The following is a 16,304-nucleotide window of genomic DNA, read 5'->3' on the forward strand; positions in this document are numbered from 1 at the left end:
CTCTCACAGGCAGAGAGAGAGCGGTTTGGTGAGTGACTGACGGAGAGAGGAGGAGACAGGAGGAGAGAGGAGAAAGAGGTCCCTGTCAATATCACTTCCTTCATCACTCACTTTCCCGTCCCTGTTCTTTCACTTGCCCCCGCCCTCTATGAATTATTTCTGCAACCGGTGACAAAGGAGCGCATACAACGAAGCGCACACTCAAAGAAAAACCATCTGCAGCTCTGCAGGTCTCTGCTGCTCTTCGCCAGTTATCTCCTAATTCACAAAACTGCTCAGCCAGGAGCGAGCGATCCTGTCACTGACCACTCTTTACTCCCCATGCTCACACCTCCCCCTTTTCATTTCTCTTCTCTTCCTCTTTACCTCCTTTCACCTTCTCCCTCTTTTTTCTCCTTCCAAATCAATCTCACTCATCTATAATTCAGCAGTATGCCTTCAGCCTTTAAAACACACACCACAGAAACCTCCGCCCTGTCTGGTGCCTCATCTGTGGCCCCCACCTCTTCATTGTGCTTCTCTGTTTTTTCCTCCTCTCTTTTTTTTTTTTTTTTTTTTTTTGCTCTCTTAAGTCAGTCAGGCTTCTTAAATGAAATTAATGAAACTGTTTTGTGGTCTTTAATGGTAGAACAGGACCACAGGACTAATCCTCCATCACCGTTGTTCAATTTGGACGATTACTTGAGCACATCTCTAAGATTCTCAGAGGGATTGAATAAGGACTGCTTAGGAGAAAATGTACCAGCTGAAATGATATCTCACTCTTTGAAAGTATGAAGTATCTAACTCCTACGCTTTCACAAATCAGGGGAATCCTGGAACTGTCATTGTGGAATTTAGCAGAAGAGATCCTCTTTCTTTTTTTAGAAGAATCTGACAGCCAGCTGGTCTAATGTTTTCAGGCATGCCCCATTTCTAACCAGACCTAACCAGCTAGAAAAAAAAACCCTGATCACAGCTCCACAAGCTTGCAGGGCAGAGAAAATCTCAATTTATCAGACCAGATTTTTTTCTTTTACAACGAATATAAGTTGTTTTATTCAACTCACTTTTATATGGTTAACCTTAGGTTACAATACAATTACCACAACAACTAGTTAATACATGACAAGTAGTTAAAACATTAGTAATCGCTACGTTTGACCATTTATCTGATAATAATCAGTGAGTATTACATATCTGTTTCATGAAATGTTACTCATATTGATGTTTATTGAAGGTATGTAGGAATTTTTTCTGAGGTTATTTGATGAAAAACCTACACTTGATCTGAAAAGATCAAGGCAACGATATAAAAAATGCATATAAAAGAAAAAAACACAATAGGAGTGGGATTACGTAAAATCACTTCCACCCACTCCCTTTCAAGCAACAACTCTGATTCTACTCGACTTTATTTGATTATCATTTAATGAATCTAATGTAACTTATGTGTGTACTCTATGCATTACTTCAAATACATCTATTTATGATATTGAATAATTACGCTGCCATCATCTTCTTTAATCTTTTTTTTATTATTTTCAATGTATTACTTAATATCTGGAATGGGTTTGATATATCTGTGTTTTGTATTTTTATTTTTTTTTACTGAATTTTTTCATTATTTTAATGTTTGAAATAAACCAATACCGGTAAATCAAATCAATCAACTTTAGCTATATTCTGCCTATTTAAAGGGTAAAATCACAGCTGGATAAAGTTACAAACAACACTAAAGTAAAGTTCCCGCCACAATTTTTTTTTGTCTTAATTAGAAGAAATTTAAAGCAGTGATCCAAATGCTAGCTAAAATCTTTTAAATGCTACTGTTTTATAAATAATTATAACCCTTGAATAAGATTATTTTATTTGTAGATCTTTTATCAAAATAGAAAAATAATTTTCAGGTTTAAAAGGTATTTTTGTTGTATTGTGGTAAAAAAAATCATATTTAGAAAGTTATGCTTTGCACATGTTTATTTCAGGTTTTAATTCATAGTTGAATTTATTGAGCTTGTCAAAGAAGTTCCTCGTTTTGTTCAACAGTTGTTGTTTACCTACTTTGTCCCGAGGTGGTGACGCCACAGACACCTGTGCAGCAGGTGTCACAATCATGCATTTAGATAATGCTCATACAGGACAATAACAACTTTGAACAAGACACCCAGCACTAGTTAGTATACTAGCTCAGCTTTGGCAGAAAGTATTGCCCTGCTCACAGATATCATGCACCCCTACTAATATACCAATCTGGTCTGTGCTGTCATTTAAATATGCAGAGATGACAACAATGACAGCATTAATAGTAATGATAGCAATATGAAGATAAGCCCTCATCATCGTCATCATTATCATATCTCTGGGGAGATGAGCCCTGATTGACAGCTAGCTGGGTGTATTTTTTTTTTATTTTTTTGCTGCTGCAGCTCAGCTATCAATTACCTCTCAGCATATCAACCATCATTATGTAAAATACATCGGCTTCGCTCGGCTCTGCTCAGTTCTCTTAAGTCTTTTTCCCTCGCATAATTCCCCCCCCCCCTCCCTCCTCCACATCCTTTATTCTTTCCTCCGTACTCCATTTCTCTCCTGAACACCCCCCCCCCCTCACCCCCCCCCCCCCCCAGCTGTCAGTTTCTTTTTGTCTTAAATTCTCAGACTCTTGACTCCTTCCCCTCTTACTCCAACATTTAAGTCACAATATCTGATTTGTGTGGACGACCTAAATGCTAAAGTCACTCTAAACTATATAAAAAAAAAAACTTCTAATGTGCCTCAAGCGCAGAGAGAAAACACACACACGGGATAGAACTGAGTCAATGCAGCCTGGGACTGCAAATGGAAACACGGATCAGTCCTCTATTGTTGATTTGAGTGAGGTCACAGTTACATAATCATCACTGGAAGGTGATGTCTTTGGATCACAGTATGAAGAGGGGAAGTTGTTTCCCAAAGTATCTCTCTAGCAACATTTTTTAAACCTAATATTTGGTGTTTTCCTCGTGCAATTTTGAATTGCTTATAAAAATCTGTCATATCATTTCTTTTTTTGATTGTAACTATAAAATATATGCAGATCTGCAGGAAAAGTCTGGTATTTTTAATAGTTTCCTGCCCCTGGGTTCCTGTAACAGGGCTCTGTTTAGTTTTGTGTGCGACAGTCAGAGGAGTTGTATTTCAAAAGCGTCCCATGAGTTGCCTGAAAACACAGACACAGACATTCTTGCCTTTGTATCTTCATGTGACTTTTACATTCACAAATAGTATTTCCTGGCTTCTAACCCCCAACATCCCAAATGACTGTCTAACCATGAACTGTGATCTAGTTTTAACACTAAGCATTAAAACAATTTTATCCTAAAAAAGTAAAAAAAGTAAAATAAAAAACATTCTTTTATTAACTTTAACCACAATAAATGTCCTCACTTTTTTTTTTTTTTATCAAGGGTGGGTCCTAACAAGTACATAAATACATGTACACACACCCATGAACACATGCAATCCCTGGTGAGTTTTAATAATCTGCGAGTTCTTTTTTTCTGACAAATGTTTCTTCATTATGAAAATATAAAATCCGCTTCTACGTGTTTCACTCAAATACTGAAATTAAGCTAATTAGATGCATGTCGTAGAGTTGCTAAAATGTTTCTGAAGCTTTTTAGGTATGGAAGATATAATTTAAAACAAATATGAAGCATTACTGGGGAAAATTAGAGTTAGTAAAACTTAAACAAGTCACCAGGTAACAGAGAAGGAAGAGGAAACACACAAAAACATGTAGTCAGTTGATGGTTTGTTTGAACCTGAGATCCAAAAAAAATTTTTTTTTTTTTATTGTACTGAGTGTGTTTTACTTTATGGCATGACACTATTAAAGTAATGTTACATAACAGTTTAGTTTTTAAAGTAAACCTAAAAACTATTGTTGTAGTGGTCTGCATGGTTGCTTTAGTCTGTAGCTTTTCTTTCTATGGTCTCGTAAAATCACCCCATGACGAATAAATCAGCATGTGGTGAACAGTCTTTTCAAACTGTCTCCGTTTTATAACTTTTGCCGCTCATGTAGTGTTTATGTACAAGACTCTTCAAGAGCAAAACAAGTGTCTTCCTTGCAGGAAGTAATACATAATCACACTATTATTGTGGTGGGAGCCTGAACAGACAGAATAGTATTTAATAACCTTGTTTCAACTTCCACTTGGACTTGGACGTCCGGCAATGCGATCTGACGCTGTCACATTAAACAGTACCAACGTTAGCGTAAACAGGAAACAGGAAGTTGATTTCCAATAAGTCAACATACTGAATAAAGCTCACAATAAACTGACAATGTAGAATTTCAACTAACAGGTCAACACTCGAGGAATGTTGGATGAATCAAGATGCCTGGATTTGTTACCAAATTTGTGAAAACGCTTGTGAATATTAAGAAATCACACAGCCCTGCACTCGCTATAAAAGCTTGCCAGTATCTAAGCAGTTAATATTAGTTACTAAGACACACAAATGGTGACTTGTTTTTCTCTGTGCTCATATAGAAAATGGTGAATATCATGATCTTGTCAGAAAGCATCGACAAGAAACTTGGCAGGCAAGTGAAACAAGGCCGTTAAAGAAAGCAAGCAGGAGCAGAGACACAGAGGAGGCAGTGTAGGAGCAGCAAAAGCACTGATCTGTTGTACAGTTTGTCTGCACAAGCTGACTTTCTGCAGTTTCTCTACCTGTCAGCAACAACTTAAAAGAATGCTGTCTGAGTGTGTGTTTGTGTGTTCCTGAGTTGTTGTGTTTTTTTTCTTCTTCCTTCTAAGGCTGCATTGTTATTTTTGGCTTAGTAAAGTAGCAGGTCCACAAGGAATAAAATGGACACACTCTTTCAGTCTTTTTTATATACGTTACAAACACAGATACTGGAATTCCGCCAGATGGCACCCCCACCCTGTTTGCATTTTAACTACTTTAATGACAGGAGAGTGATCAAAATAAACTTTCACAATCTTTTCTCCTTACTCTCCTGCTATTTGTTTCTTCCTCACAAACTCTCTTCACCCCCTCCTCTTCCTCACTGTGTTTATCTGTTGGCATCCCGGCGCCTTCTCCATCCCCTCACTCTGTCACTTCCTGTCTCTCTCTCAGGTCTGTGTTGGACCTATATATTAAATATTAATGTCAGTTGTGCTCCGAGCCATAATTGCCATCCTGGCCTCTGAATAATAGATGTAACTTGCTGTTCACCACTACACCAAGGCTAACATGATGAAAAAGCTGCATCCAACTGTTGTTTGCTGTGGCTAACAGTCTATAGGAAGACCACGGGTGATTATGCTACTTGCCCAATTACACCATGTCTGCCTAAAAACTAAAACTCAGCCATAACTTTCTGCATTATGACTGCCTGGACAATTTTACAATCATATTTGCAGAATAGATGTACATTATTCCATTTTGTGATTATCCTAACTAAAATAAAAAGAAATAAACAAACTTTAGGATAGAAAATGTTTTGTCTTTTGCTGACAAACTTTGTCATAATTAAAAAAATAAAAATAGCCTCAATTTTGCCCACATATTCCTTATCAGCTAACATCAGCTAAACATTAAGTTGTGTTTAATTAGTTTTGCATCCAAACAAAAATAAATAGGATTTAATGCAGGTATTTTAAAGAAGCCTCTAAGCCTTTTTTTGTATACATGTGAAACATTTACATTTATCAAACACTTCCAAATAGAACTTTAGTTTCAGTTTAGAATCTAAACACAAAACTATCTTATAGCTCCTATGCTTAGCCTAATATTTTTTATTTATGTGAACATTATTCTAATTTATTAGAACATTTTCATTGTTGTCTTCTTTTCTGTTTCTACTCACTGTTAGAAGTCAGGGCTCTGCCTACTCCACTGGTCATCGGTGGGAACCATTACGAGAGTTCTAAACACACTACATCTCCCAGCACACCTGACTTTCATTTGCAAGCACTCACAGTGTACTTAAGCACTGCACTGAGCATCACTCAGTGTGAAGTATTGTTTGTGCCACTGCTTGCATAACTGAGCGTTTAATGTGGATCGGATCTTCTGATTTCCTGACCCTGTTTTGTCTCGGATTCCGTTTGCCTGCCGCCTGCCCTGAATCTCACCTGGATCCTGACTACCTCAGTCTCTTCTCTGATGCTCCCATGCCCATTATTGACTCCTGCCTGCCTGACCCTGATTTAGCTTTGTGCACTTTTAGTTGTGCTAATAAACCTGCTGCAATTGGAACTGGCTGTCTGCCTGTTTTGTGACAGCTCACACGATTTCAAACTTTATAATAATGGACAATAGTTCTAACTTTTTATTACTCTTTATAGTGGGGATATAACATTTCATACCAGTTTTTTGCGAGGTGAAAAATTATTGTAGCATTCTTTAAAAGAGAAGAGTGTAAAAACTTTTTTGTTTGTTTGCTTTTTTCCAAAACTGGCTCATATTTATTAATAATAATCTATGTATTTTCTATATAACTTTAAGGTGGATTTGAAAAGAAAACATTCCTCAACAAAAGTTCCCCAAAGTCCAATAATGTAATTTTGGCTATTAAATCAGTTTTCTTTTTGTTTTGTTTTTTAGGTAAACATTTGTTTATCTTACCCTTTTCATGCGATTTTTGACACCATTAGAAAATAGTACAAGTAAAAATGAAAACTTATTTCTAAAACTCCTTTTGAAATCGGATCCCCCTGTGTATCTGTGTAATCACAAACCACAGGGTGATCTGCCTAATGGTGATCCTCAAAACCTAACAAGGGTCATCACTTGAACATGATTCGACTATAAGGTGGGGGTGAAAAAAGAGGATAGGAGGGCAGAGAGCGTCCCTCCTCCTCTACCATCCAGGTTTTAATAATTGCCTGGTTTAATTGGAAGGCTCTAAACGACCAGTTACTTTAACAGCTAATCAGTTCACCCAAGGTGTTGAGGTGTGTGTGTTTGTATGTGTGCCACTGGGGCCTTTTTACTTTCTTTTTTTTTTTAATACCAGAGTTGATTAGGCCAGATGGGATCAAGTGAACGAGGAAGAGTGGCGCTTAGGACTGCATTACAATTTAGAGGACGAACCCCAATATCAATGAGAGAAAACACTTATGGCAAATAGAAGGATGGAGTTAAGTGGTAGATATGAAAAATAGTGACATTTATTCAGCTTGAAAAAAGAAAAAAGATAGATTTTTTTAAACTGATTTTGAAGACAAATTGGAGCTGTTTTCAAAAGGTTTTGGTTCTTCCTATCTCTAATAGTCCAGATCTTTTTAAAATGTACAGAAAAGTGGCAGACATAAGTGGAAAAAGACAATAAAGTGCCAGCAAAAGAGAAGCACATGAAGTAGGACACTGTCAGCGTTAACAAAATTAGTGGGTAATGTAATGGCATACCATAAATTAGACTTTGAACAACAACCCTGATTTGATTTGTTTTAAAACACTGAAGAAATTCTTTTAGCTGTCTACATAACTTTCTTTAGTGCAAATAATGGACTGCAACTTACATTAAAGAACAGTTTCACAGATCAGAGACCCACTTTTGCTGTTGCTGTATTCTTGTCATAACCAAGGCGGATGAATGTGGGAGCCTCCAAATCACCTCCTTTACACTGAGATCTACAACGGAGGGTCAGCCGAGGTGGTTGTGTTAACGCTATGCTAGTGTTGTGAGGAGGACTAGACAGTGAGAGGTCAGCAGAGGTCACCGTGGCTGTCCTCAGCTGTGATAGGCTGTCACCCAAGGGTGAGGGGTCGAGGTAATTAGACATGCAGTATCCCTGTGCCGGCGTCCTAACGAAGCCTGAGCTCGTTAACGCAGAGTTTTACACTCAGACCTGCCACTGAGCTGTGCTGCACCGTCACACATGCACAGCGCATGTTTGCACGGACACACACATAATTGCACACCTCTACTTTGTTAATGTAGTCCTGTGCAAAAGCTGTCATTTATTGAACAGTGGAACACAGCTTTCAGCCATGAAAGACTGAGGAAGATACAAAGTTGTAGGAATCTTAAAGTCCAATAAATACATTTACCATCTTTATTTATTTAATATTGCAAAAGATAATTTGCTCCTAACATTTATGTAGCTTTATAAGCAGAATAATATTGAAATAAATGTGTTGGCACTGCGGATTTCACAAACTTCATTGTGAGGTAAACATTTCCTGCTGGATGCAGCTGTACTGTGTGATATTGTTTTTGTTTGAGCTGCAACATGAACATTTTTATGTTTTCATCTGAGAGTAGCTTTCGCCGGGCGGGCCAGCTGGCTCACAGCAAAACACAACCTGGATGTGTTTTGCTGTCGTTGATGACCATCTGCGAGTTTGACTCATTCCGTAATATGAATTCATGACATATGCTCATCTTTTGGAAACATCCAATGGGAATTTTCCTATGCTTGTTTCTGACTTACTGTGAATCACCAGGAATCCCGATTACAAACTCTAAAGTTTAAAGTGTTGATCTTGAACTTTTAATTTAAAGACCCATTCTGATTGTGTTTTAACATTTTCTTGATGATAGAGAAAAAATTCATCCATCCATCCATTTCTGTGTTAGTTCATCTGCTTTATCCCTTTTGGGATCACAAGGTTGCCAGAGCCTGTCCTGGATACTGTTGGGTGAGGGTGGGGTGAACTCGGTAAAAAACCCATGCATGCACAGGGAAAACATGCAAACTCTATATAGAAAGGTCCCAGCCGGGATTTGAACCAGGGCCTTCTTGCTATGAGGCAGGAGCGCTATCAACTGCCACTTTTAAGAGAAATATTATGAAAAAGAAGCTTAAAATTGTGTTTCTGAGTAGCTCTTTATTCAAGCCGTTGTGAATCAGGAGCAGACGAAAAAAATGTAATTTGGAAAAGAGCTTATTATGTATAAAACTATGCTGGGCGGGCCACAAGCTCCCTGCTTTGCTTTCCAACAAGGGATTGGGGGGGGGGGGGGGGGGGTTGCTTTGCACCAATGGTCCCACCTACAACTCAAAAGCGAATTCCTAATAAACTCCGGCTGCTCTGCAGAAACAGTGTCCCAAAACATCACACAGGTTCTTTGTTTTTGGCTAAAAAAACACTTTTGTGAATCTTAAAATACTTTCCTTTCTGTTAGAATAATATCCTCAAAAGACCTTTTTCGATTTTCAAAAACTAGTGTTTTCATTCACAATCCTTTGTTAGCCATAAACTCCTAAACACAAGCTTTTTCTCTTTGTCATTCACAGATTTTTCCTCAAGTTTTTCCTCAAGTGCAACCAGAACTGTTTAAAGAATGCAGGAAACCCCAGAGACATGAGGAGGTTTCAGGTACACTCAGTCATCATTTTCCTCACCTAATTTCACTTTTCACATTTTTTGTGTTTATGCACATTCTACTCTTTTCACAATCATTTCTGAGGGTTTTTGTACAGTTTTAGTGGACATCATGTGTGATAAAATACTTTGATTTAAAGTTACAAAAACTTGAACATAGAACTGTTTGTCTCTCCATTTGGTGCAAACACAGTGGATATGAACAACAAAATAACTAAAAGGAAGAGTGATCACCACTACTTCCTCATCTCCATACATGCAACAAGATCAGGAAGGCAACACTTGAGGCTGAGTGGAGATACTTGACGTACAAGAAAAATGGACAGCTTTATTACAGTGACATGTTTGTTTGTGTGTGTGTGTGTGTGTGTGTGCATGCATGGTGCACATGTGTGTGATGGGGGATGGGGGGGGGGGGGTTTGGGGTGCAACAGACAGGACAGTCTCATAGTAAAAAAGTGCGACCGCATCAGTGATCCTAATTGTGCAGCTTTATTGTAGTGGAACCAGAAAAAGACAGCTCTGTTTCCTGAGGAGGTAATTAAAGGCTGGACCCATCAGAAACTGTTGAACAGAGAACACAGAAGATGATGGTAATAGCAGTGATAACTGGTTACATATCAAGAGCTTTTCACAGTTTAATGCCCTCTAGCTCCTTGGGGTTATTTGATGTTGTACTTCTTTGCTTTAGTGTCGTTTTTTTTTTTTTTTTTTTTTTTTTTTGCTTGAATCACATTTATTCAAATCCCATTTTCTTCCTTCCTATTGCGCATCTCTCCCACAATCACTTGTGTGCTCCCTGTTCCTCCCCCACATCTCCTCAGGTGGTTGTATCAACGACAGTGAGCGTGGAAGGACATGTCCTCTCCGTCTCTGACAACATGTTTGTCCACAACAACTCAAAACACGGCCGACGGGCCCGAAGGCTCGACCCTGTGGAGGGAACGCCGTCTTACCTAGAACACGGTAACAGAAATATGTGTGTGTGTGTGTGAATGCAAGCAGCATGGCTGCCAGATGGTTGATGGTTTAATCCTATCAGGTGATTCCTGCCCCTCCATCTGGCTAATCCAGCTCTCCACACACAATGCATGAAGCTCCGTGGGCATGTATGTGCTAGATCTAATATCATTAAGCTTTTTTTTGTCAAAATCAAATCCAGACTGGGGGTGAAAGTTGTAATTCAGATAGCTTCTAATAATCATTGGCTTCCATTACAGGGAGAGTTGTTTTTTGATAGACAGGCTTTTGTTGTTTTCTGTGGGACAGGATCATATGAGCTTAAATTCACCACATTTCAGCATTGAAGTGACATAAGATGACTGAATCCCTTCTGTTTGAAGCCATTCTGATGCCAGCTTAACTGACTGACTAGCCTGTTTGTGTAATCTCATATCAATCAGGCTTTGGACAAAGAAAAACACAAAATGATCCTTTTTAAACCAAAACGCTTTTAAAATAATGGATAGCAAATTGAGTTATTACATGTTAGATTGGATTAGACCACATCTAAATAATTAGATTAAGAGTTTTTGCTTTAAATGTACTTGCCTTGCTTATATCTAGAGGAATTACAATGTAATTTGTCTAGATATAAGCAAATAAAATCCAAAAAGTTTAAGGTGTTTATTTTCACAGAATTTATATATTTATATATATTGTAAAATTAGATAAACTAAAAGTAACATGTACCTGCTCTACACTGGAGAGATGACTGATCAATTATCTGTTTTTACTTTTGATTGTCAATGATTTTCTTATATTATTTAACTGTGCATGGAAAATGTCTCAACTAAATCTTGCATAGCAGTGGTCACCAACCTTATTATAGGCCACAGACCGCTTTAATGTCAGGCAAAATTATCATGGACTTGTCTCTACGAGTTAGAAGTGGGCGTCCAATTTATATTTAGCCTCCAGTATCCCTTAACTTTTGGGAATAAAGGTTATCTTCATCCTCTGTAAAATATCTGCAGCTAGTTTAATCTTTATTTGTAGTAGTCTGATATAGATTTCCCCTTAACTGTCCAAGTGCAAACTAAACCAACTTTAGCCTCCTTTGACTTTTAAAGTGGGACAGATAAATTAAAAAAAAACTCCTAAAAAAGTACAGTTGTATTTTACTAATAAAATAATAAACAAGATTCCAGCATTAAAGGAAAATTATTAGCAGCATCCTCGTAACATTAGACAGCTGGTTGCTGAATATTATACATTATTATTATGGTGTGTGGGAACAACTGCCACAATGAATCCGTATCTAGAGTAATGACTCTTGGTTTTTGTCTGTTAAATGCAGGTTTTTTTATTTTATTTTGAAGTCGAAGGCTCTTCTTCTGTTTCCTCAATGGTTCTTTTCTATGAAAAGAAACATTCAAATAAGTTTGTCTTTTGTTGACCTTTCTAGCTTGGGGGTTCAATTCATCTGCTGGCGTAACCGCTTTAAGAAAGTACCGGATGTATTTAGGACACATGATTGAGCGACTTGACATGCATCAAAAATGAGAAAAATGACTTGGATGTGGTGGCTAGAATCCAGTAGTTTTTCAAAATAAATCTTCCTTCAGAATCAGATAGTACATATAAAATGGAAAAAATGGAAACTCCTAAAGACGATCTTTTTATCTTTAAAATCTTTTTATTCTCTGCGTTGCGGTAACAACTGTCCCATGGACCAATAGCTGTCCGTCAGCCGGGGGTTGAGGACCACTGTTGAATATTTTTGATGGTCCAACAGATTAGCTTTTTCCCTAAACTGACTGCCAGTGCCATGACTTGTCCAGTGAACTTTTTATGGCAAAAATTGGGTTTTAGTCAAATCTAACAATCTGTAAAAATGCATTCTTTCTAGGAGCAGCTCCATGCATTAAAGCCATCAGTCCCAGTGAGGGGTGGACCACAGGGGGTGCAACAGTCATCATCATAGGAGACAACTTCTTTGATGGTCTCCAAGTTATCTTTGGTACCATGCTGGTTTGGAGCGAGGTGAGTTTGGCCGCTACCACTGCTCTGCCTGCGTGTTGTTTCAACCCCTCCGCTGTGTGTTTTAGCCCTTCGAAATTAAAACATACTTTTTTTCATGCACAGCCTCTTAGCTTTGTGTAGTCAAATGCATGGTCATGTGTGTGTTGTGTTTGTTAAAAGGATGTCTACTGATCTAATGAGAGCCCACCAACAAGCAACAGCCACCCCTCATAGCTTTTCTTACCTAATGGGCCTCTGCTTCCATGTATGAATGCAGGTCCAAACAGTGCGTGTTGATCCGCACATACAAACTCACATTTAGCTATCATACTTTTTCACAGTGCAGTCCCACTTCTCCACAGAATGTTTATTTGTCTTCTGACTCCACTAACCGTGTGTGCCGAGCAACTGTGGCTCTTTTCCAACAACAACAGTGTCTGTGTGTGAGAGTGTGTGTATACTTGCAATACAGAAATTTGCGTACGTGTGTGTTAAGAGCTGAGGGGTTTGTTTACAGTGTTGAGAGCTGCACTTACACACACTAACATGTGTACAGACTCTCAATTCAGTTCGCTTCAATCCATCTCAGCTCTATTGGTGTTCCTCTGAAAGGCTCCGAAAAATGTTTTGCCAAGCAAATGTTTCATTTGCACTCAACCTGATTATTGATTTTGAACCAAGAAAACACGTTTTGAAATATTGTTCTGGTGGAACCTGACTGCACGTTTGGCAAGCTCAGTTTGTTTACATCTTTGTCCCACATGCAGTGTTTTCACAAATCTGGGTCAAACTGTTATTTGTTCAAATCACCTCCATGACAGAATGTTAAAAGTTGAATATTCAGTCATTATGAAGTGTTATTCATCAGAATGAGGGTGAAGGGCCACTGTAGCTGTAAGGATTATCATAATCCTCATTTAGAAAAAAAAAACATATTTAATATAGAAGTTGAACCAAAACAACATTCATTTTACATTTTTAAAGGCTGTAGAAATGTAATGTTTGTGTACAGTCACATAAATATCTATTTTTTTAGACTTTTTAAGATTAAAAAAACTGAAATATTTACCTTGATACTTTGTGTATAAATTTGCAATTTGAAAAGATAAAACACTGCAAAAACAGGCCTTGCAATAAGTATAACATTCTTAAAATTTGAACAAATCTTTTTAAATAAGCCCAGAAAAATCTGCCAATTTGGTAAAACAATGTCTTACGAAGAATTATTATTTTAAGAAAAGAATTATAGTGAATTAGGGTTTCCCCTGATAATCCGGAACATGTTTTCGGTCTGAATATACCCAAGCGGACACTGGTCCGGGATCCGGGTGCACTCTGACCTAGTTCTTGTCTCTTTTTTTGTCTTGATTCTTTTCCACGCGGACTGAGCTTTGGTTCGCTCTGAGTTTCGCTGAGGTTCGTTCCGTGCTGTGGAACAACTGGACCAAAACGGCCACAGTAGCCGGGCATTGCAATGTAAACAGAGTAACAAAGCAACAATGAGACACAGCAACTCATTGAAATGTGATCGGATGAAAGAAGGCTCATTGAAACAACTTTCAACATGATACACATTGCTTCTCGCACTGTTTTCCTGACAATCTATGTGTCATAAACACTTATCAACGTACCTTCTTAGCTGTTTCCTCAGTAACTGCCTTGCAGCATGACTCCGCCATACCAAAATAGCAAATGTAAGTGTTGTACCCGGACCATGATACAGACATTCAAAATGGGTCAGTTTGAATAAGTGAACTATCCTGATGAGGATTGCATAGGGCGTTACTTACAATATTCTTTCTATCGTTGTTTTGCCCTGCCGTCGTAATTCCTGGTCAACGACTGAAGAGATATTTAGTCATGTGGTTTCATTTACAAGCTTTGGTTCGAATAAGAAATGTCCGAATAGAGACCAAATATAAGCAGACTCTGGTCGGACCATCAGTCTGAAAACACCCTTAGACTTGTTTTCTCAAACTAAGATTACTTTGCTATTGAAAAACTTTCTTGATAAAATAACTTTTCTTGCAAGTCAGATTTTCTTTATCTTTTTGCTTTGAAAATTCAGTTTTTGCAGTGCAATGTTATTTAAAGTCAGCCGTTTTCTGTAGGCGATTACATAAACAGATTTTCCTTTGGTTTAGTCAATCTAGATTTAAATAAAGCTCAACACTTTTGCAAACGTTTTAAATCAACGTTAACCATACATAGAGTACTTTGTCTGACAAAGACTGGACTGGATGGCAGAGTAATGTTTCTGAAGCTGAGCACTATTTAACTTTACATTCTATAACTATTCTATAACCAAACCAATATGTAGTTACATGATTTATTTCTTAAAATAACAGTTAAACATTGTTCCCTTTCTGTAAATTACATTTTTTTGCTTCAACAAAAATGTATTTTTTAATAGGGAGTTCTTCTGAGCACCTACTCAGTTTTCCTTGTTCTTCTAGTTGATTACGCCACACGCCATCCGGGTGCAGACGCCTCCTAGACACATCCCGGGGGTCGTGGAGGTCACTCTGTCATACAAGTCCAAGCAGTTCTGCAAAGGAACACCAGGAAGGTTCATATACACAGGTTTGTCCAAAGTACACACAAAAAGCAAAAGAACTATGTTGTATTTTCATTTAAACTTCTGCGTTTGCCGTCACGTGCACGTCTGTGCACAGCGTTCATGAGTTGCAGTTCACTCTCAGGCCAGACAGTGTTGAACTAATGACTGTAGATTAGTCAACATTAACGAGCCACACTGTTAGAATGTTGCCATAATCAGTGGCTCATTAAAACCAGGTACAATTAAACAGTCTGCTCTTTATAGCCCTACATATTGGAACTATTAGTGAAATCATGCAGAACACTCAGTTTACCAACACACACATACACAAAGGCTAAAAAGACCCACAAACACACAATGATTTAAAAAAAAGAGGACTCCTGAATGAATTGCTGACTGGAATAAGTGTTTTCCTGTTGAAATGAAAACAGGATGAAAAGGAGGAGAAGTTAGAGCATGTATGTCATTTCTGCACATATATGTGGAAATGGATGGTGGTGATGTGATGTCTGGTATTGATCTGCTGCTCGTCGTGGCTCCATCACACCATAATGATGACGTCGTTAACAGGGAGGCAGGAAAATTTGATGATGCCAGTAATTAAGGGAAGATAAAGGACCTGATCAATGACGAGGAAGAAACACGAATGAACTGTCAGTGTTTAAGCCAGATCATTAACACGAGTAACCGAGAAATAGACTAAAGAACAATCCTGCTTCCTTAGAAAATGCCTTTTTCTTAATTTATTTTTTGACAGTAAAGATCACATGGCTGCTAAAATAAATTTTTAGTTGTTGACAAAGAAAAGCTCCTCATTTTTAGATCATTAATTCAATTTCTATGCGGTTTATCATGTGATATAGTGCCAGGTGCGATGTCCACAACTGTAAAAAGTGTTGAAAAAGGTGCTTTTATCATTATTTTGTAGAATCATTTTAGAATGAATGTTCACCTGAAAAAAATAGCATCTATTCATTTTTCTTAGTTTATCATAAGTTGCAGTGTCTTTGTAGAAGTTAGTCATATGCATTTAAATGTGGATTTAGTTTATATTTGGTTTGACATACAGACATGATAGAACTTTCTGTTTAGTCTTTTTTCCGACATGTCTACGCAATGGGAGTCACTGAAAAAACAGCTTTGATTTATTAACTTGTTCTGACATAAACTTGAGTAATTGAGATCTTATTTACCAGTAGGTGGCACCCCGGTTAATCCAACCCATATTTAATTTAAAAAAAAGTTATTAAAATAATCTTTCTTTTTTATAGTTCAATTAAAGTTTCAAGTTTTCTTAAAATGTATTTATAAAGATCAGTATCAGACACATCTTTCTGAACGTGCATGATGCAAAAGTGGAAATAAATGACTATCCTCTAACAGGAAGAAACTTAGATATAAAGCTATCACCCTCGGCAACGCACGTTGCAACGACCACTTTTAAGGAAGAGTCTATATATAAACA

The 16,304-nt window shown here is 37.7% G+C and overlaps 1 protein-coding gene across 1 annotated transcript in view; it reads left to right on the plus strand.

Annotated features, from left to right (window-relative positions):
• Positions 1–16,304, plus strand: part of LOC101175674 (transcription factor COE1) — a 90,769-nt gene that overhangs the window by 52,820 nt on the left and 21,645 nt on the right. Inside the window, exons 7-10 of the mRNA XM_004076149.4 lie at positions 9,228–9,309; positions 10,140–10,281; positions 12,167–12,300; positions 14,736–14,862. Coding sequence (XP_004076197.2) covers positions 9,228–9,309; positions 10,140–10,281; positions 12,167–12,300; positions 14,736–14,862 — 485 coding nt within the window. The remainder of the gene's footprint in view (positions 1–9,227; positions 9,310–10,139; positions 10,282–12,166; positions 12,301–14,735; positions 14,863–16,304) is intronic.

This window comes from Oryzias latipes, chromosome 14 (assembly GCF_002234675.1).
Source record: "Oryzias latipes chromosome 14, ASM223467v1".
Classification (NCBI taxonomy): Eukaryota; Metazoa; Chordata; class Actinopteri; order Beloniformes; family Adrianichthyidae; genus Oryzias; species Oryzias latipes.